Source organism: Cricetulus griseus (genome assembly GCF_003668045.3).
Source record: "Cricetulus griseus strain 17A/GY chromosome 1 unlocalized genomic scaffold, alternate assembly CriGri-PICRH-1.0 chr1_0, whole genome shotgun sequence".
Lineage (NCBI taxonomy): Eukaryota > Metazoa > Chordata > Mammalia > Rodentia > Cricetidae > Cricetulus > Cricetulus griseus.
Window position 1 is genome coordinate 205,446,094 of NW_023276806.1, and position 22,351 is coordinate 205,468,444.

Sequence of the window (22,351 nt, forward strand, 5' to 3'; positions counted from 1 at the left end):
TCCATGTATAGAAACTTAGCTTTCGTTCTTACAGTGGTGGCTTGGAATGAACAAAACTTTTCATGACATGAAACTTTTTTACACTGTCACGTGCAGACATATCTGCAGATATTTAAGGGTGAAAAGATAGTAAGACTTTTCACTTAAATGTACATAGTGGTCAACTTCACATCATCACACTCCTGTCTTGCTGATTTTGCAGAGAGCTTTGTGCCTTGTGATACACAGGATCTTTTGAGACAAATCGTCACTTTCTTGGATGGCATCAAAAGCCTGCTCTCATTGAATATTGCTACATAAAGCACTTCTATTTTCCTCTGCATTTAGGTGTTCTCAAATGTATTGAAGATCTGAAGCAAAAGAAATAACACTGAGACAGATTCTGAGATCATAGATCCTGTGATTTTTAGTCCCATTTAACTCCTGTCATGAAACACATACAGGTGTTTCCAGGGTCTGCGTTTTCCATAAATACTGAAAACACTAGAGATATTTCATTTCAACTCCTTTACTCTAGTTTTTGTCAAGGGGATTGATGACAGTCTACTTGTAATAACCAGTTGGGTAATACAAAAGTAGCAGACTTAATTTATTTATTTTTTACTACAGTAAATACTAATCCTGTCATTAATGGGTAAACCCAGTAGAAAGACACTAGAGAGATCCAGGGACAGAGAATGCCCTGGGTCACCGGAATACAGTGGACCAAAGAATACTACCAAAAAACATTTATGACACAATAGTTGTGAATTAAAAACTCACCTAAAACCTGACCACACTAGAAGGTTTTCTAAGAATGTGGCTTTTACTGTATCTATGAATATATGGAGAGTCCAAAAAAAAAATCCTGATTCCTGATACAACAGATATAGAATGAATTATTGCAGTTATAACAATGACTAGGTGCAAGGTTAAACAATAATTAATACTGAACTATCCAAACACTTTAGATTTACTAGTGTGCATCCCCATGAGAAACACTGTAGTGCTAAAAGGAGTTTATTTGCACAGCCCACCGTGGAACATGGACAATCATCTCACTGTAAGTGCACAGGAATTTCCCCTTTCTACAGGTATAGTTTATCATGCCTATTCTGAAGACAACATAAGGAAACTGAGATCACTGCTCCAAAGAATTCTAGCATGCATTAGGATGGTTTCCTTCAGTCCATACAAATGGATCGTATGAGTCTTTTTCATCTACGATAATCTCCACCAGAGCCAACGTTCATGATTTTAACAGGAAAAATTTTTATCAAAATGTTTTCCATATTTTTTTTTGTGTTGCATTCAACTGGAACGTTATGTTCAAAGACTGATTTTATATGTTTTATTAAAAAAGAGTTCTGATCATAAGAAGCATCAATAGATGGCATTTCATTGTGCTCATTCACAAAGTCAAAGGCCACAGAGTCTTCCTCTGTGAACAGGTCGGACTCTGTCTAGAAATGCCGTTGGCTGTTTTGATTCACATCCTCAACTTTGAAAGCTTTTTTTTTTTTTTAACTTCTTGCTTTGCTGTCTTAATCTGCAAAGGAATTGGTTATTATTTCTTCTTCCTTCTACTTGAGATTCTTTCCATTGTCAGGGCTCCAATGCTCTTAGACCTGTGCCAATTGTCTTACAAAGCAGACACCCTGACAATGTTTCCTCCGGAGTACTCTGGAGACTCTGGCCTGTCGTCACCTTCTGGTGTGGTTACCGGAGGTGTTGGGATGCTTATTATTGCTGTGGTCACGTAAGGTTGTTCACAGTTTAGTTTAACGCATTCTTCCATTTTGGCATTTAAGCTGGATCGGCTGATGAGGGAGAAAAAGAAGTTGGAACAGATAAGCTATTTATTTTCAGTTTTTTTTCTTGTAATTGAATAATGTATATACTACTACTAATACATAACATTGAAAATATATCAGCAAAACCACATTTAAAACAATTTCAACATATTATCTTAAATGTCAGTTCATTAACATGAATTATTTTCCTAAAGTCATGCTCAACTTAGTTAAATCAATTGTTTCTCATAGTATATTCTTTACAAATATAAAGAAAACAGCTATATGTCTGAGATAAACAAAGTGAAATAGTTTCCTTTGGCGGTAACTTTGAAAGGCTTAAGGTGCCAGCATGGAAGGCCATTCCATGGAGATTTTGTAGGGTTGTGTTTTTCTGAAATGTACAGTTCCTTGAAAGTACCCCAGTTAATGATGGTCATATATTAAGAACCTCAAAATACTAGCGTTAAGTATCTCAATGCTTAGGTTTTCTACAAGGGATAGTCTAGTCACAAACTTCCCATGAGGACAAGGGGAAGGGAAGAGCAGGGAGTTTTATGTTGGGTGTCTTCCTGGTCACTCTCCACTTTGTGTACTGAGACAGGATCTCCTGCTGACTCACCAATTGCAGCTAGTCTAGCTACCCAACTTGTCCCCAAGATTGCCTGTCTCAGCTTCCCAAGTGATGAGATTATATGCCACCTGTAATATATAGCCAACTTGGTTTGGATTCTAGGGGAACTCAAATCCTTAGGCTTCCATGGCAATCAATTTATCCAAGGAGTCATGTCCTCTGCCTGCTAATGCAACTTTTGACCTTTAATGGATATGCATTATTTGTTTTATTTCCCTGAAACTAGGACTTAGAGGCCACATGATTATAGCAGACATGGTCTATGAATCAGGCCAGGCATTTACATCTTACAGATCAATCCCAGGTACCTGTTGGATAGCGGAGTTCTCTCCACACATCTGATCTGAATTGTACTGAGTTCTTGCACACTGCCTCTATGACTTCCTGACACGTTGGCATTAGGAATGCGGAAAGTTTTTTTGTGTCGCCGTGAGCAGCAAGTGCTGGTGACCCCTTGTTGTGAAGACATGGAGGGACTGTGACTTGAAGGACGATTAACTGTGGCAACTTCCATGCAGCTTTCTTCAAAGACTTGCTCATCCACAAACTCATGGTTCTGTGTGGGAGTTGTAGGAAAATGTGAAGAAAGCAGATAAATGATCTTTTTTTTTATTTAAAAGAGATTAAATAACATTATCTTAAAAATTCAAATATAGTAAGATTTGCTTAGACTTGATACAATAAGTAAGCAAAATGACTCTCCAAAAGACTAAAATATTAAAGTGAAAATTCCTTTAAGGAAATTTTTTTGGAAAAGAATCTTTCTAGCTAGATCTAGAGGTTGACATTTGCAAAATGCAAGCTGATTCATGTTTATTTACAGACCATTGTTTTCAAATATCATTTGTTAACTTAAGCATAAAATCAGAATGTTATAAACTAAAAAAACGAAACTCTTAAATGAATATAAATAATATCCATAAGGAATTTATAAACTCCTAGTGATTTTAGTAAGCAGACTAAATGTATAAAAAGAGATTACTGCAATAGAAATCTCTTAAATTAGACTGTATACTATATATTCGCAAATATCTTCATGTGTTATAGAAACATTTTTAATTAGAAACTTAGAAGTCTCAGGCATTTTCATTTCTTTTGATGCTACCCTAAAATTCTCGATATAAAGAAAACTATCATTTTTAAAATAAAGAATGTAATGTATGTACATATCTCACAAGAGATTAGTTCCCAGATTTTGTGGTCTCTTTTCTTATCTCTAATCATCACCTCTGTTTTCCTAACTCCCCACTCAGAGACAAGCAGAAAGGTGCATCAATTCACATACCACACTTTACAGACCACATACGAATGTTAATTTAAAAACAGGAAACAATTACCTGCTGAATTGCCTACATAAGAATTTTGCCTCAGAAATATAAGAGCAAACATTCTTTACCATGAACTACTGGAGAATGACTTCAATTACTATTTTATCTCTCTCTGTGTAGAAATAGCCTCATAATGAAAGGCTTTGCACATTTTGGATTTCACTTAACCATCTCTCATCCTAAAATATTAGTAAAACAATTGAAGCAATTCATGGCCTAATGGGAAATAGATTGTTTTAGTTACTCATTTTGTCATTTCTTTGCTGAGAGTCGCATTTTGAAACACATGAAATTGCGACATTCTACTCTTATGAGTACAGAGAACAATGATTAGGAGACAGAATTTCATGTTCATTTTTGTTGCACAAAGAATTCATCATCTGTGTTTTTCCCTTACAGTGTATAGCAACACACATGTTAACAGTCCGAACACACAGCAGTCAGATTTAAATCATTAGGGCCTGGGATTAAAGAAGCTGGTCTGCCTCTGGTTGCTATATAGTTTTCTAGGTAGCTCAAAATTAAACCGTATTTTAGAAACATCAGTGGTAAAATAGTGGAAAAGAAAAGACATGAGAGGGATAAATGAAGCTATCTTTAATCTATCACTTAACTTTCAAAGTCTTCTTCTATGACATTAGAAGTACATGTGCAACTTTATCTGAAATTTAAATATAATCATGTAACTACCCAATTAAATCTAAATTTTCCACTTGTTATGAGCTAATCATCACGCATCTATCTGGACAACACAGGACCTGACTACTGTCTTTCCCATGTCATCTTCCTGTACTTCCTGGTGACCTTCACATTTTTTCTCTGCTTCCTCATCCACCTGCCTACTCTCTTTCTGTACTGATATCATCTAGTGTTAGCCTGAGCCTTTCATGACTCTGTTATCGCTCTAGCACTTATACTGTCTTTTGCTGCCTCCATGTCTTTGCATAACTCCAAATTCGTCTATACCTCTCATGCTACCCCCCCCACCCCCAAAAAAGAAGAGGCATGCAGGAAGGATTTCTTGAGCTTGTCTACACATGGCTCCTCATTGCTTCACACTGTGGCCCCTCCCATCCTCACTACCCTTGTCCGGTACATCCATCTTTCCTGTTTTGCTACCAATGGAGGCTTGATAGTGGTGAGTGCATACTGGTTTCACAGTATTTTGGATCTGGCTCATGCAAGTGATATGTATTTGCTGAATGATTATCTGAATTAACAAGTTGGTGGGAGACATGTTAGAATTTAGTCTACTTATAAAGTATAATTTATAATGTATCATATAACTGTGTCATATATAATGTATCTTATAATGTTGAGTAAGCAGACCCGATTGATACATGACAAATCCTTCTTTCTACTCTGTGGTCACAGACTGTGATGCTCATGGAAAACCAGCTTAATAATGGGTGACTTTGCTGTGGGAGAATTCCCACTGATAGCACGCAAGTGAGGAGACACAGACTTCTCTGTGGGACACTCTGTGATTAACATTTTATTGCACTAAAGAGACAATTTTTAAATATCTAACTTTATTCATTATTCCTGTAAATAAAAGAAACGTGCTTTCTTATCTTTTCTCTCCTTTTTGGTGACAGCTTTGATAGTTTATTTAGATGCAAGGACACTTGAAATTTAATTTTTTTCCCTTTTAAATCATTGTACAAACAGAGAAGAAACAACCTTTCATTCAGTAGCTATTGGAAGACATCTTTCTCTCTTTATTCATCTGGTGTCTTGGATGGGAGTTATTGCAGCTACTTAGAGCCCAGCATTTATAATAACTATAACAATTTCCAAGTTGAATCAATTGCTGTGGAATTTTCTGTAACCGGGATTTTTCAGCATATTTTCTAGGGATGCAGTCGAATCCCACTTGGGCATGTCATGTTTGCATGGAAGTGAACAAGACTGCTGTCAGGGTGGAAGGCTGAAGCTCTGCTGTCTTCTTACCGTGGTTTTCTCCAGGCAGTGAAGCAGGTGGTGGTGTTGTGTCTCAAAGCTGGATCCGGATTTGCTAACAAAGGCGGGTTCATCCTCTGAAGACTGTAACACAGGGAAATCACAAACTTTCTTTTAATTTGCAACCTGGGAGAATCTGGGCTACCCATGTGCACAGAGATTCCTGGCCTGGTTTCTGAGACTAACTGGCGGCACTTTACTCACTAAAAAAAGACAAATGTGTAATTAAGTCTGGGTGTTCAGCGGGTATGTTTCCATTTGGTCTTATAAGACTACACCTCCTTGAATTGAAGATTCAATTGCTTTTTAGAGTAAGTTTATCAAGAGTTTATCAAGTTCTCCTTTGACCATGTGGCCTTTGTTAACACTTACTGGATGTTGTTCTCTGTCCATCAAAAGTAGAGAAAGGTATCGTGTCTCACCCTAGACCCCAATCAAAGAGAACTTAAAGGAACATATGTAAATTTGAAGTAAAATTAAGTAAGTGAATGGTTGATAATTTTTTACATCATCAATGTCACAGTGGATAGGATGTCAGTGGAGAATGTGGAGCTGGACTTCCTTCCTGGAAACAGAAACCATGACCACTGGTAATATCTCCTAGCACAGTGTCTAAGCTGTTACAGGTAACTACAATGGACAGCGGAAAGCTATAAAACTGACATTCTGTTGTTCCTCTAGTCATTTTCATAATTACCCGCAATAAAATCATACGGTTAATTGGAGCTGAATCACTATCATGCTAGTGAGCCCATGGTTACAAAGAAGTGAAGGGCTTGGCTGTACCTGCAACTGGTTGCTGAGTAACCCATTCCGCTTGCTCTGCATGTAGGCATTTGCACTTCCACTTTTGGCTGCCCGGATCCTGGCCAGTCTTGCTTTCTACAGGAGAAAAATAGAAAACATCCTGTCAACACTTATGAATTCTGTTTATAAGTCAGAAATGAACTCTTCTAAAGTAAATTATTATTCATTATTCCGGTGTGTATGATGTGTGTGGTGTACATGTCACAGCTCACACATGAGGTAGTCAGAAGACAGCTCTGAGGGACAGATCTCTCATTCTGTTTTCTGAATTTTAAAAGGTCTTGGGATACAAAGCCTTTACCCATTGAGGCACGGTGCTGGCCTGGAGAAAATGTGTTCTGTGTAATACTATGCTCAACAGACATACTTTAAAGCAAGCCAGCTTTGTGGATGGAAGGACTGAAAACTGTCCTCCCTGTGCTGAGTGTTTTCTTATTAACTGTCTCAGAGTTGGCTAATGCACTTCAGAATTGGGATTCATCTTTACAGTAAGATCAAATTATTTTGTTATTCTTTCAGTTTTGTCAGGAGCAAAATAACAGTATCACTTGACTTATATTTATACTTACTCTGACCTGAGGAACATAATGAAGTGGAAACCACAGGCCCAGCAAAGCAGCTGTCAATTCTTGCTCATGTCACTAGCTTCTTTTTTAAAATTAGTGTCTTGTTTCCAGGAATCAGTTAAGACTTCCCCTCCCTTCTTCTCTTCTCTACCATGTTCTCATTTCCCTCTCTACCCTGTCTCTACTTTCCCTTCTTATTTCTCTTTCTTTCCCTACTATCTTTCCTTACCCTCTTCTCCCCATTCTTCTCCCTCTGTCTCTCCCTTCCTTTCCCCTCTCCTTCACTCACTATCTTTTTTCTAAATTCACTACTCAGCCGCACCTGTAGACCCTAATGCACGTGTTTTATTTACAGTTGTGCTGTTAAATTGATCAAAGGAGAGCCCATGCAGAGTAACACATGATCTTAGAATCCTTAAATTTAGGTCATTTGATGTCTGCGCAGGTCTGTACATTGATATATTCATTTGATTTCTATGCCACTCTTGAATCTGTTGAGATGAAGAACGCAGTGAGTCTGTCCAAATGGGTTTATATGATTACTTAAACTTTCGGAGCGTTTTCTGTAGATTGATTTTGTGTTTGGAGAATTTCAGGTGGCCATTCAGTTGGTCACAGTTCCAATGAGGTCATCAGTGCAGTGTTACCCAGCACAACAATTTGTTGCTAGCTTTCTGGTGTATATTCTCTGTATGATCTCTGTGGCACGGCTGCCCTCTGACCATCATGGAAGGAGTCTACTTCCCACCCTGGACAGCACATTCTGGGGACCACTCTTTATGACTCATGGGTAACAACAATGACTTGGTCAAGAAGTTTCTTGCAAACTTACTCTAAGAAGTCCACCATTCCTTTTATGAACAACCCATAAGCACACTACCTTCAGTTTCAAGCTCTAGGACATTCTTTTGTGTAAGAATTCAAAAATTATTTCCATTCTAAAAACAGAAGAGAGATGTGTGCCTATGAAAAAACTTCCTGTACCACAAAGACATACACAAGGCAAGTACTCTGGCCTATTGCCATTCACCCCTTATGCTCTGTAGCCAGGGCCTGCTGTATGTCTTGGCAGAAACTAATTATGTGCACGTGCACATTTTAACACAGCTGCAAGAAAACATCTCATTCTCGTCTGTAGTTTATTTCATTTCTACACCTGGGAGCTTCATTTGCAGGGAGGGCACATGAGAGTAGGAGGGAAATCATAGAATTGTGTTGAATCCCTTGGAGCTGAAATTACAGGTGGTTTTGAGCCACTTGATTGGAACTCTGGTCCTCTGGAAGAGCAGCAAGCACTCCTAGCTGCTGATCCATCTTTTCAGTCACTGTGTCTTATTTAATACCTCTGAGCAAGGTTTCTTGCTAAGTGATGGAGGCTAGCCCTGAACTGGTGATTTTTGCTTCAGGCTCCTGAGAAGCTGGAATCACAGGCATGTTTCAACACAATTAACTTTTATGTATTGTTTTGAGACAGGCTCTTATGAAACTCAAATTGGCCCTGAATAGATTTGATAGCTGATGCTGAATGTTGGAACACCTTGCTGGCTGGGCAGAGGCTGCAGTCTATCATGGCTTGGCAGCTTTTTTTTTTTTTTTTATACAAAAGCTCAACAACATGGACATGGAGACTCCCTCCCACACCCCCAGGAATACTTCTCTACCTGCCCTTATCTGGAGAGTGTCCCTGGGCCTGGAGGACTGACCTTATCTGAAAGTTGTCTCCAAGCCAGATACCTGATTTATCTTTAGCTTGACCCTTGGCACAGATTCCTGCTAGAAGACTTGTGCTAGGAGTTCTGCTATACTGCCACATAGGAAGCACTGTTATAGGAGTGTGACACTAAATGCAAATTAGGCTTTGTCCCCAGTCTTCCCAAACCTATATATATTCTTTATACTCTGGAATAAAGTTGAGCTAATTCATTGAAGTCTGTCTCCAGGAGGGCTGTCTCCCTCATTCCCACAGCCCTCCAGACCCCGTTCTGTTTCTGCTCTCTCCACCCTCATGGACCAATGCAGCCAAGGACCTGAAGGAAAAAACAGAGCTACAGCCCGCCTCAAGATTGTCATGAATTCCTTAGCATCCTGCCTCCACTTCTCAAGTTCTGGGACCAAAGGCACGTATCATTCATCAAAAATTTAAAGCAGCATTTGCCATAGCAAGCAAGGCTTTGAGCATCTTGGTGACAAATTTCAAATGGCAGACTTGTTTTTGGATCATAGGTGTGTGTGTGTGTGTGTGTGTGTGTGTGTGTGTGTGTGTGTGTGTGTGTGTGTGTTGGCAGGTTTTTTGGAATTTCCCCTTTCATGTACTTCAAGAGCAGTGTTGAGCTGTCTCAAACACCATTTATCCGCATGGCTTCAGTTCCGCCCCTCCTTCCTTCACCCTTAAGTTTGTGCTTTATGTGTGCCGATTCCATTTTAAAGTAATATACTGTATCAAGATCATTTTTGTTCGTGATGGGAAAGTTGAGAAACTGCACTTTTGTTGTCAGTATGATACTTGGATCACTGAAAAACCATTTGGCCAGTCCTGGAGACTTCAGTGGGAAGGTAGGAAGCAAACCTTCACCTTCAAAAGCTGTGAATCAGGACTAGGTTTTCAGGCCAGACTCAGCAAAACAATGGCACTGACAAGCATTCTGGGAAATGACCTAGAATTGCCCCAATCATGTACAAGCAAGCAACGCACCTATTGATTTCCAGACAGTGCACATTGTGATTTCAGTCCTTTCAGCTCTTCAAACGTTCATTGCCTTATTTCATCCACCTTCGCCCCTCTGTTCTGTTGCTGCTTCATACCCATCGGTTCTCAATCTCCTGCATTTCTTGGCTGCTTTCCTCTCCCTCCTCTTCTGCCCCCCCTCCCTCCACTCCTCCTATCTTGCATATTGCATTTCCCACATTGCAGTTACTTCTCTTGCCTATGTTATTCTCTAAGCCCAAGGCAGCAATATTGAGTAATGTTGATTTTTTTTTCTTTGAGAAATGTACCATAACCAAAGCAACCGTCCATCACAGAAGAATGACATACCTTTTATCACAAAATAAAAAGTCTATAAATGGCATCAACTGCTAATACACATAGAGTCTTAGCCATCTGCAAAATGTTGTTTTAAAGACAGAATGGCCATGTTTTGTTAAGCCATGTACTGTATTAGTAAAAGAGCCACCCGTCCACCTGTTGTAATTTCATCCAAACCTTTTCTTTCAGTTTGCTGTAATACTGTGAGTTAATTGGCTTAATTCATCCTGTGGCGTACCATACCAAATACCTGTTGAAGTCTAGCCCTTACCATCTGTGATTATAGCTTTGGTTTCAGCAGGTAATTGAAGGAGATTATTTTACAAAATTGTTTCAGAAACTCACTTTTCCTGTGACCTACTCAGTATGACAGTCATGGCAATACTGGCTGTGTAATGAGAGGTTAAGAGAGAACAGTCCTTTCAGTCCCCTACTTGTGCTCTCTAGAAAATAGCAGCTTCTTGCAGTAGCAAAGTACCAGCCATGAGAATGCAAATTAGGATGAGGTTTTAGTGGATGTTTTGAACCATAGTGTTACTGAATCAAAAAATATTTTCAATACTTTAGGAAAATGATGGATTCCCAGGCAACCTAGTGATTGAGAGAATGTCTCTCTTCTCACTAATCTGAGACAATTCATCACTCCTTGAATATGGGCCCCCACATTCCCTGCCTAACCCATGTATTCCAGACATCACACTACAGTTGGTCTCTTTCATTTAATTCTCAAGTGTTCCGTGTGTACGTAGCATATGAAGCTTTGTCAGCTTTGAAGGTCTGAAGGAGCTTATTGGATTATTTCCATTTGCTAAGGAAAATAGCTGCCCTAGAAATGAGACAAGCCAAAGCCACCCACGATGAGAGTGGAAGACAGTGTTCCTGCTCTAAAGTGTGGGTAATCCCAGAGAGGCCGCATTGGCAGGCACAGTGCTGGGATTTAGCTCAGCGGCAGGAGTGAAATGAACAAGTCAACAAGAGGACTCACAGCTAAGAGAGGTAAACATGGAAATGCGTAAGAGGACATCAGAGGCAAGGTCATCCATATATAAAATATATCTTAATATTCTAATATATACAGAAATTCAAATATATATTTGAATAATGCTAAAGTTTTCTGGTTTGGGGATTAAATCAATATGTGTGTGGTGTGTGACCACATAAAAGGCTTCTGTAAAACTGAAATAATGACATAACCTTTGCAAGTGATAATGAATACAATGACACATTAAAATCACCCATGACATACTAGAAACCCTAGATGAAAACAGTTGTTTTGGTATTATTAAATTATCATTATTATGTGGTAAATTCAGGTTAGCATTGAAAAAGCAAATGAATATGTAGTCTCATTCATATTTTAAGATTTACTTTTGTATTTTGTATACAGTGTTCTGCCTGCATGTCTGCCTTCAGTCCAGAAGGAGGCACCAGATCTCATTACAGATGGTTGTGAGCTACCATGTGGTTGCTGGGAATTGAACTCAGGACCTCTGGAAGAGCAGCTTGTGTTCTTAACCTCTGAGCAATCTCTCCAGCCCCTCTCATTCATATTTTAAAACAGGATAGCTTCTTGCTTCAAAATATCACTCTTATGATCTAGTATTCTACCAATTAAGATTACTCCAGGCAAATAAACTCTATTTAGTAAGTGATTTTTGAATGAAAAACAACTCCAGTAAGATGCAATTGCCAGTAGTTAGGGTAAAAGAGAGTATCACAGTTGATGCTTGTCTTTACTCCAAAGTTGGTGTTAAGTAAAGATTATCAAGGGTTGAGAAGAGTGGAGTAAATGATGCATTTTCTTTAAAGGTTGCAATGTATAGGGGAAACAGAAAGAGCACTTTATATGTGGAAGGGCCTAGAAGGAAAATCCCCTACCAGCACTGACAGGAAATCTCTCTCACATACACACAATGTATGTTTCCTGCCTTACATGAAGGTTAGAGCTGGTCATAGGTCCAAACACTGAAAACAACAACTTTATAATATTACTTTAAGTGGTCCATTTGAGTGTCGCTGTTCTTGGACTGTTACTGAGTAGAGAGTTTGCTTTTACACCTGTCGTATCTGTAAGTCACCGAGGCTCCAGGCACAGATGGATATAAACCATCTGAGTCTAATGGAAGTTTAGTCTGTTTTGTTCTCAATCTCTCAGGATAGAAAGTAGGAAATACTCCTTGGTGACTTATTTTATTTAATATACATGTTCTTCTTGAGATTATGCCCATAATTATTATGTCATAGACTTTTTACTGGACATACTAGATGAGGTAATCATATCTAGCTTTATTAAGTCTATTTCTCTAGTAGTCACATGCAAATTCATTACACTCTGGTAGAAGTTTAGGACATTAAACAATAGTTTGAAAATACCAAAACCAACATTCACGAAGTACAATTTTCAATTACTGTGCTTTATATCATCACACATTTAGACTAAATGGTTTTCACATTTAGTTAGGTACAAATACTTCTGAGCACTTTCCTGGCTTGTAACTGGTCCTATCATGATGTTTCAACATGCTTGTCAGCATGTGGTAGCATCAGTAAAGTATAACCTCTCACTGGTTAGCCTTTGAGTAAATGCCCATGAGCTCATCATGTAGGTACAGGGCACATTCTGCAGAGACTGCATTTATGTCAGGCGTTAGAGCATGTTTTCAGCTTGTTTAGCCTTCGAACTGCTTGCTTTAAGGAAACTCTAGTACTGTAAAGATATTTTTATTGTTATACATGATGTTCTTTGAAAAAAAACCCCACAGATATTTGTGATTCGGGTTGTTTGTTTGTAAGTAGTTCTTATGCTAACAAAAGGCCTAGAATGGAGACAGGTAAATGGTCAGAATTAAGCTCTTTGGAGGATGACTGCTATATCAGACAGTCCTCTAGAGGGCTTTTACTGTGTCTGTAGAGCCACATGAAAGGTCCCTTGTGGAGGAGCCTGAAGCCAGTTCTTAGAGCTCTGCTTGTCTGAATGTGTCCTGCAAGAGATGGAAACTCAGACAGTGTCTGCATGTCTTGCTCCTTTCTTCCCTTCTTTCTCTTTCTTAACACATTCAGCCTAGTCGATTATCAGAAATTCACATAAATGTTGTCGGAAATATTTATTCCTCCTTTGGGTAATAATTTAAAGCTGGATATTTGTTCACCAGTGGGGAAGGGATTCCTTAAAGCAAGCAGCTCTGAGGCTGACCAAGCTGAAGGAAAAATGCTCTCCGATGTACATAAATGAGGTCTTGGCAGAACGTGCCTGTCCCTACAAGGAATACTGAAATTATCCCAGGGTTACCTTCTGAGGGTTTGTACTTTACTGGTGCTACACATGGCTGGCCCCCATGTTTAAACTCCATGATGGAACCAGTTACAAAACTAGTCATTCATTAAATTGCTGGTGTTGTCTTGCAGGTGCACGGGATTATCTAGGTTGTGCACCAAATGAAATATAGTTATGAACAGAGCTTGAGCATTTTCAAAACGATGCTTTCTGGAAAAGAGAAAAATGTAATAGCCATGAAGAATGCTGGAAACGGAGCACTGTAAGTACAGAGAAAGCCCTAAGGAAGATTTTCAAAGTGATTTCTAAGCCAAAGGGGCTCTGTCTGTCAAGGCGACCATTTTGCTGTAGAATAAGGAAGCACATGCAGTAACATGCACCCAGTTTTCCCAAGAAGCAGGCAATGCCAGTGTTGAGTGTTTTATTAAAATTAGGTTTCTATATCAGATTTAGATGGTGTCATATCCATTAGTCCGTAGATGGTTCCAACAGAAGGGCACCAAACTATGTCTAGAAGTTCTCAATTGACACAGGAAGTGGGAAATAGCTGAGTTTTTCCCTTCTGCCTGCTCAGACTGGCTTACAATGAATGGATGCTCTTCAACTTTTTAGTTACATGATCTTAGAATGGCTTGATTCCTGGAAACTTTAGGATCCCCAGCCACCAATTGGGCAGAATGATATCAACCAAATCCTAGAGTTTGGTAAAGTCTAGATAGATAATGTTTTGAACATTATACTATTGCCTGGTTCATAGGAAGGCATCAATAAACATTGAATGTTGCTAATTATAAGTTATTATAAGTCATCTATAAGTTTACAAGACTTATATACTTTTGCATAAAACAATCTTCTTGTTTCCCCATCTTACACACAAGTATATACTGGGATTATTGTTAGAAGGATTAAATAATTGACACAAAGTTCAGAGACATGGGAAACTACTGGGCCAGGAAAACAACAACAACAACAACAACAATAAACCAAAACACAACTTAGGAGAAAATGCTCCATAGCTGAGATTTTGGTTCTTTGTTCTCATTCACAGCCCTTTCTTACTGGAACCAGTCTGATCTCTGATGGATAAGGACTAAATGAATCAGATCTAGAAATCAGATTTTAATACTAATTCTTAAGCATATGCATCTGCACAAATGTTTATTAGCTCTGTTCATAATTACTCCTTACTTTCCACCTCCTGTCTCATTGCAGCCATTCTCTGCCTGCCATTAATCTAAAAGTGGCTGTGCAACCAGCTTTGGCTAAGGCAGCAGAGGCACCAGGGTCTGGGGCCACTTCAAGAAAGACCATAGGAGGCAGAGTGCAATTAATCACGCCCATGACTGTAGAGGTGCAGTGCATAAGGAGTTCCCATCTTTAGACTGATAATGGGTCAATAGCGTCATCATGATCCACATCCATTCACATTAGTGAAAACGCGATACCTTGTGTTAAGCCACTGAAATGCTAGGTTCTTTCCATCATTAACCTAGTGCTGAATGTATGGTGAGCATTTTGAAGATCTTCATAGGAAGTGGTAGACAGTAAAGCATGCGTTCACAGAGTTGGATGCCTACCTTCTGTGCCCTTCGTTTGTCTGCTCGTTGGTTTTGGTGATAGATCCGACTGAAGTTGGACACGATCACAGGCACGGGTAGTGCAATGACCAGCACGCCACTCAGTGAGCAGATGGAACCAAAAATCTTCCCTGCTATGGTCTTTGGTACCATGTCGCCATACCTGGGTTAGAGGAAAAATAGTTGCCATAAGTCACGGGCAACACTTCTCCTGCCTTTTACAAATAGTTTGCTCTCTCTCTCTCTCTCTCTCTCTCTCTCTCTCTCTCTCTCTCTCTCTCTCTGCTTAGCTTTAGGTGAAATGATTCTTGGGAAACATCTCTATTTCTACTTCATGACTACAACACGCAAGGTGTCAAACTAGTAAGTGAGAAATTATGAATATAGACTTGCCAAAATTACCTTCCAACCTTGTAGAAAATGACGATAACATTGAGAAACCTCTCAGACTAGAAAGTATTTAAAACCCGATGATGTCATGATAGCTCTTCAATTTGCCTTTTATATAATGTGGCGTAGTTTTTTTTTTACATTTATTAATAGTCAATATTTCTATGCTGGAATTTATAGTGTAGATGACACACTTTTCCACTTAATTTTTTCAGCACAGGATGGGTGATGAAATTTAAGCAGAAAAAGTAGGACATCACATCACATGGCTTTCATCTGCCCCAATCATTTTAAAAGCAAACTTTGCAAGATCCCCATTAACCTTCACTTTCGATGTCTGATGGTCATTTCTCATGATAACCTTACCCAGTCGTGTGCTTATGTGTGACAGTTGACTGTTCTCTGAAACACTGTTTTTGCTTCAGTATTAGTCACCTTCTCACCTCACTGGGAGCCACTTTCCCATCTTTTCTGGCTTCTTTCCCTTTATCTTATTTCTAAAACTTTTTATAATTTATATCTCAGTTTCGAATCCTCATACCTTCTCCATATAGACTTTTTCTTGTATGAATTCAATTAATGCCATCATTTAAGTATAGTTTTCAGTAGAGGATACCTTAATTTGTACTGACAGCCTCAATGGATGGCTCTCCCATATGTGAGATGCTTACTTTCAGTGGTTTGGTTTGATCATTTCTAAACCTGGATACCTAAAAGCCAACAAAACCTTAAACTAGCTTCTGCTGCCAACTCTCAAATAAGTTTTTACAGCTTGCCATTGACAGTTAACAAAACTTTCACACCCTGACCTGCCAGATTCTTAAACCAATATTGACTGAGCTACACTGCCCCCATTATAGTCACACCTTATCTACCAGTTACTCTTTTAATCTCTGACTAAGACATTAAGAAAAGCGTGCAGGTCTCTTTACTCAACTTCCACTTAATCACCAACCAACAAGCAAAGCAACTTATCCACCTCTCCACATTTACCACACTGCAATTCATGGACTATGCTTTTAAAATAGAAATTGACCAGCTGAAATTTTATTTCAGCTTTCTAAAGGTGTTGAAACTAAAACAAATTGAAACTCATCCCCTGTGTCTCCTGATTATGATATTACAATGACTATCTAGTTACTGGATACTTCATAATACTAGCCTCTGGTACACTCTCTGTCCTGTGGACACACTGGCCATTTGGCCTGCTGCTTTGTGTGTCGTCTCACGCCACTCATTAGGTGGCACTTAAATGAAGACTTAAAGCAATTTCCCATTCGCCTTGTCCACAGAATTCCTATTCCCTTCTTGAATCATGTTCCATAACTTCTTGATTTGGTTACTTTCATAGTTCTTATCCACACATGATGTAATATTTATTTTTTATTCATGTTTGTGTTTCGGGGGTTTGAACCTAGGATACTGAACATGCTACTGGAGGGGTATATCACTGAGAAGTAGTCTCCAGTCTGATATTGTCTCTTTACTTTTTCATTCTTCATAAAATAAAGTTGACAGAGTGGGAGCTGTTTGGCTTTCTGCCTTCCTAGCATGAATCAGGCTATTGCCATATATCAGCTGGATGCATACACTGTTTCTTCTTTAATAATAGAGGTTGTATAAGGCTTCATTCCTGGGAAAGAATACTGCATTTTCAGGTATTATTAGGAAATGATTGCCCTTATTAACATAATTTCTATGAGAAAACATCTTTGGGTTAACCTGTAGATGGGAGTTGCAGACAAATTGGAAAGGACAGGCCAGTGACAGTGACAGATGGGATGTTATGTTGACCAGCAGTGCACTTGAGGACCCCACTGGTGCTCTGTTCCATGCTTCTAGTCCCCAGTTATTCATTCTTAATATTTGTGGCTGATCAGCGGTCAAGCTATTTCACCATAATTCAAATTCCTGCAATGAAATGTCCCTACTGCATTAATTATTGCCCAGCTTCTGTGACTGCATGTGAGGTGGCATTCCAGGTTGTGGGGTTCATAAAAATTTAAGACTACAAGTGGGGTTACAGAACTGGATGTGGAGTTCAGTAAAAGATTTCTGAACATGGCAATAGTTCAAAAATTGATTGCAAATCAAACTGGTAACAAATTAGAAATGTTTCTAGCAGCCTTTGCTCATGTTGCATCAAACAACTTCACTGAAACCTTGGCTTTGCATACACACTAGGAGCACTTTCCCTAACACATGCAGGCACACATGCCACAATCAGAACATATTTAAATTCTGGATGACAAGGACTTCAGTCTCAACTGCTGTTTGAAGTTTCATGCAAAGTCCTTGAACTCATGCATCTCTTCTACTTATTCAATGCCTCAAATGGCACAATATGATTAATCAGAAGAACTTAAGTGAATCTACACATACTTATTTTCTATTTATCTATGAATGAATGTGCCTACATATATGCATGTCTCAATCATCTATTTTTCTGTCTATTAATACCACTTTTGAGTTTATATGGGCTTGAAAATATTGCTACGTTTTAGTCACAACATATTGTGAATCTAATTTTATTAATAGCCATTCAAATTCATCATTTGACATTTCTGTAAAAATTTATCGCATAGAGGTCTTAAAAAATGAAAAATTTTTTACATAGTTTTGAACTCTAAACTGGTAGATTCCTTGTTTTATTCATATAGTTTGTCTGACCTGAATACTATATATGTATGTTCACATAATAAATGGAAAATATTGTAATGGGTTAGCCTCCCTGGAAAAGTCATGGCTTCCCATTTACAAATCTATTTTCTGTGAATCCCAAGAGGGAAGCCAGAAATTGTGTTAAAAAATCATACATGCAAAAGGGATCTTCATTCAAAAGGAAGAAAGTGTTGATGTTAAAATGATTCCAATGGTCAGTCTCACCCCTCCTCTTTTTGTTGTTCTGATGAAAAGTCACAAGTTGCCAGGCATGAGGAATAGAAAGGCTGGAACTCATGCAGGTGCAGTGAAGCCCAGAAGAATCATGTCTGTTGATGGATCCAGGTGTTGGGTCCACCATACTGTGGATATCAAGTACTAAGTAGTTAAAATAAAAATAACTTCATCTGGGCACAAATAAATTCTTTGAGGTACCTTTGAAAGATTAGCTCTCTCTGTCTTGCTCTCTTCTACATCTCTCTCTTTCTGTATGATTGATTTTGTGTGTTTGAGGTTTTATTTTCAGTTTGTTTGTTTGTTTGTTTTTTTTGCTTTACTTTTGGCTTGAGTGCTAATCCAAGAGGTATAAAAAACAATTTCTTCTGACCTGGAAACTGGATTACTTATTAACTAATATTTCTATCCCTTAGGGTCTCAGTGGCTATGTTATTCATGGATTTTCTGCCATCAACTTGCAATCTAGAAGGATCACAGTTTGATGGATAGTTCTTTTAGTAGCTGCAATGTTTGCAAATAGCAAATGACTTTTTAAAGTGTTGCCATATAACACCTGCTTGTGGTACAGAACTTGTTTGCCAGAGGGCCCTGGTATTAATTTCACAGTGGTGAGATTGCTCTTTGGCATTTTGAAATCAACGTGTGCCTAAAAGCTTCGATGATTTTTTCTTGCCTATTTTGGCCGAAGAGTCAATCCTTCTCTCTTACATAGTTTGAGAAATTCACATATAGTATTTCAAGTATTGTGGGTTATCTTTTGCTTCAGCCAAACTATGGGCTGTTATTTTTTAAAAAGTATATTTAAAAAATGTTTTTTCCTGTTATTTTGAAAAGTACCATATTAAACAAAAGGGAGAACCAGAAGATTCTATTTTATAACTAGAGGTCTTGACTGGAAAGAAGTAAATAGACTTTCAGGGAATTCAAAAAGTTCAGAAGGGCTGTATAGACCCACAATAGTAAATTGTCCAGACGAGAGTTCTGCCTTTTATGATATTTCCCCTTCCCTAGACCTTTTATTTTTATTTTATTTTATTTTATTTTTTTGCTGGAAAGGAGAGCCTCACTCATGCTAGGCAATCACTCTGTGACAGAGTTCTTAAGAGATGAAAAACTAAACAAAGCAAAAACAAACCAGATTTCATTCCACAACTAGAGCTCTTTTGATTAAATTATTATTATGAACCAATAACATTGAAAACATTATTGTAACAGCTAAGGGGATCTCAATGTCATATATTGGTGATACAGCCTCTGAATTCGTTTGAACAAAAGAAAGGCTGTCAAATTACCTGCATGATTTTTCAACTGCCCACTAGGGGGCATAGAAACCTAAATGAACGTTTGGAAACAAACCAGGTCTTTTCTGGTCTTCAGAAGCTGAGATCCGGAAAAGTATTTCCAGTAAATTGCCTGCCCAGATCCCTTATCTTTGCCTATATAAGCTCAGCATTCAGGATGTATTTTGGGCATCTTATTACTCTGGAAATAGTTGAACAGCTCAAAAATCCCACCAATTTCATAGATTACCCATTTTCAAGGTGTTGCCAAAAGGATGCAAAATAGTACCGACAGTAAGTTGCTTCTCCTAAAAAGGTAAGTCATTGTCCACAGTGTGTGCTTTCACTAAAGCACAGTTTTCAATAAGGAGCTCTTCTCTAGGATCCTCGGAGTGAACATGCAGGTCATTTAAGGACTTGGTGTGTATAGAAAGGGGAAGGATGGAAGACCTTAGATGCCTTCAGCCCATGGACTGAACATTCTCACCAAGAACACGCAGTTCCATTCAGGGTTATTGACTGGGTTTCACTGGCCTCTGGCTTTTGAAAAAAAAAAAAAAAAAAAACAAACCAACACATTCTCATCTCGTATTTTTCTGCTTAGTTTCCACATTTTCTATGATGAAAGGAAGGCTTTAAAGTTTATAGATGGAACAGATGACTGTAACGTCATGTCCTAATAAAGTATTTATTGCCTAAATGAATGTCAACAGTAAAAGACTTTATAGGCCTGTCTGAAGAATTTTTTTTATTTTCTAAGTAGCTTTTAATTATTTTTTTTAAAGTTATGACAGTATATGTATAATTGATTATTGTGGGGGCACAGGTTGAAAGCAAACAAAATTATGGTCAAACTCCAATAGGAATGGTTTGCCCGGCCGAGGGACAACACAGGTTATTTCCCTCTGCTTCAGCCCCTTGTCTTCTTGTCACGAGTCTGCTTTCCACTGTATTTAAGTCTGATTAAGTCAGGCAGAAAAGTCTTAGTTTCTGTCACCTGAAAGAAAGAGCCATGATCCCAACAGCTTTTCACCATTTGCACCACGGGTTCTCTCTCCGCTGCTTATCCACACACACCGCATATTATTATAGAAACAGAGACCTTTCTGTTACTTCACACAGTATGTCCTCCCATCCCTCTAACACCAGGTGTGCATGACCTTCTGACACTATGCACAACAATATCATATGCAATGTTCATGATCAAGAGCTGTGAAATGGCTACACATAGCACCTCAGTGTTTTGAGTCACTTTACAATTTTGTGTTGCTCAGCGCTCATAGCTGTCCTGGGGCAAATGAAGACTCTGGGCTACAGGTTGGATCTGCCTGCATGAATATAACTCGGCAATTATGTTCTTTTCAGAACAAGCTTATTTGCATTCCCATTGCATGAATCTTTCGGGAAAAACTGCAATTTACACTTGATAAGGCACAAATACCAGTTCTCACTTGAAGCACATCTTGAGCGTTTATCTGGGGTCCACTAAGACTACCCATTCCTTCTTTTTTTAACACTTTGCAACTAATAACAAAAAACACAATTAGCTTTTCATTTTACCGGACCTCTCCTCTCTTGTTAAACCATGAAGCCCAACAGGTCAAGAATCATGTCATCCTTACAAACAAAGTAGACCTTGTCTATTGCTGAACAAATAGTTGGAGCTCAATAAATGTTTATTGCTTAAATAAATCAGTCAAGGTGATGCCTGATGGCTAATAAGAAATATGGGAGGGACTGACAAGAGATACTTGTCTCCTGATCTCTTTCTCATGCCCAAGAATAGGTTAGCCCATTAATTTTTTCTGTTCCTTTCTGGCACTGTATAAAATGTCCATATAACCTCATTCAGTAGCACATCAATGCATCTTGCTTTTTATACACAAAGGGTGTGTTTGCAACTTGTTGACTTTAAACAAGACAAAGGTGTTGAGACTCATCCTTTCCCTACTTCCCCATGCCTTTATTGTCACATGCTTAAGACACATGACTATGGTCAGCATTTTGAAATGCCTTGAAATTGTTTGATAGATTTTGTGGTGCCATTTGGCATGAATAATGACTCCTTGTTATCTTAATCTCACACATCATCCTGGGGAATGGCTGGCTTTTCCACTTTCCTGGTCCTGCCACAGCTAATCTCAGACTGGGAGCACTAACAAGGTTCTGGCATTGTATGATGCTCACTTTGCTAAGCTGGGTTTACTCTGGTTTTACTTGAGGAGTGCTTTAGAGGAAACATATTTTTCTTTCACCAAAGTAGAATTATCCCAGCGAGCAGGTCAAGGTTCCCACAAATATGACCACTTGGCTTTGGGCTGACTGCAACTGCTTCCCCAGGAGTCATATTTGGGGTCTTCTATTCTAGGAAGTTTCCTGTGTAGTACTATGAGGCTGCTCTTGCACAGTGGCTTCCTGTAGGGGTCCATAAATTGGCTTCCCTTTATCTTGACTTAAGGTCAGAGAGTTCAAAACTATCCTTATTCTTCCATGGTTAAAGTCATAAGACTTAAAGGTCTAAGGTGTGGCTACTATAGGATGTTTGGTCTTAGGTGTGGATTTCTTATATAATTAACAGGAGAATTGGTGTGGTTACTCTTAACCCTCAAGGCCAGATAATGAGAGATTTAGTCTAAGGCATGGCTACTAAATGTTTCATGATAAAGAAGTCTGAAACTGAGAAGCTTCTGTAAGGCAAAGGCAGTCAGCAAGACAAAAACGGCATCCCACAGACTGGGAAAAGATATTCACAAACCCTACATCTGACAGAGGGCTGATCTCCAAAATATACAAAGAACTCAAGAAGCTAGTCTCCAAAACACCAAAGAATCCAATTAA

The 22,351-nt window shown here is 38.7% G+C and overlaps 1 protein-coding gene across 1 annotated transcript in view; it reads right to left on the reverse strand.

The window, feature by feature from the left end:
- Nucleotides 1–1,621: 1,621 nt before the first annotated feature.
- Nucleotides 1,622–22,351, reverse strand: part of Kcnd2 (potassium voltage-gated channel subfamily D member 2) — a 484,656-nt gene continuing 463,926 nt past the window's right edge. The window contains exons 2-6 of the mRNA XM_027389958.2: nt 14,946–15,108; nt 6,483–6,578; nt 5,688–5,780; nt 2,715–2,962; nt 1,622–1,799 (exon numbers count right to left, since the gene is read on the reverse strand). Of these exons, the coding sequence (XP_027245759.1) occupies nt 1,622–1,799; nt 2,715–2,962; nt 5,688–5,780; nt 6,483–6,578; nt 14,946–15,108 (778 nt within the window). The remainder of the gene's footprint in view (nt 1,800–2,714; nt 2,963–5,687; nt 5,781–6,482; nt 6,579–14,945; nt 15,109–22,351) is intronic.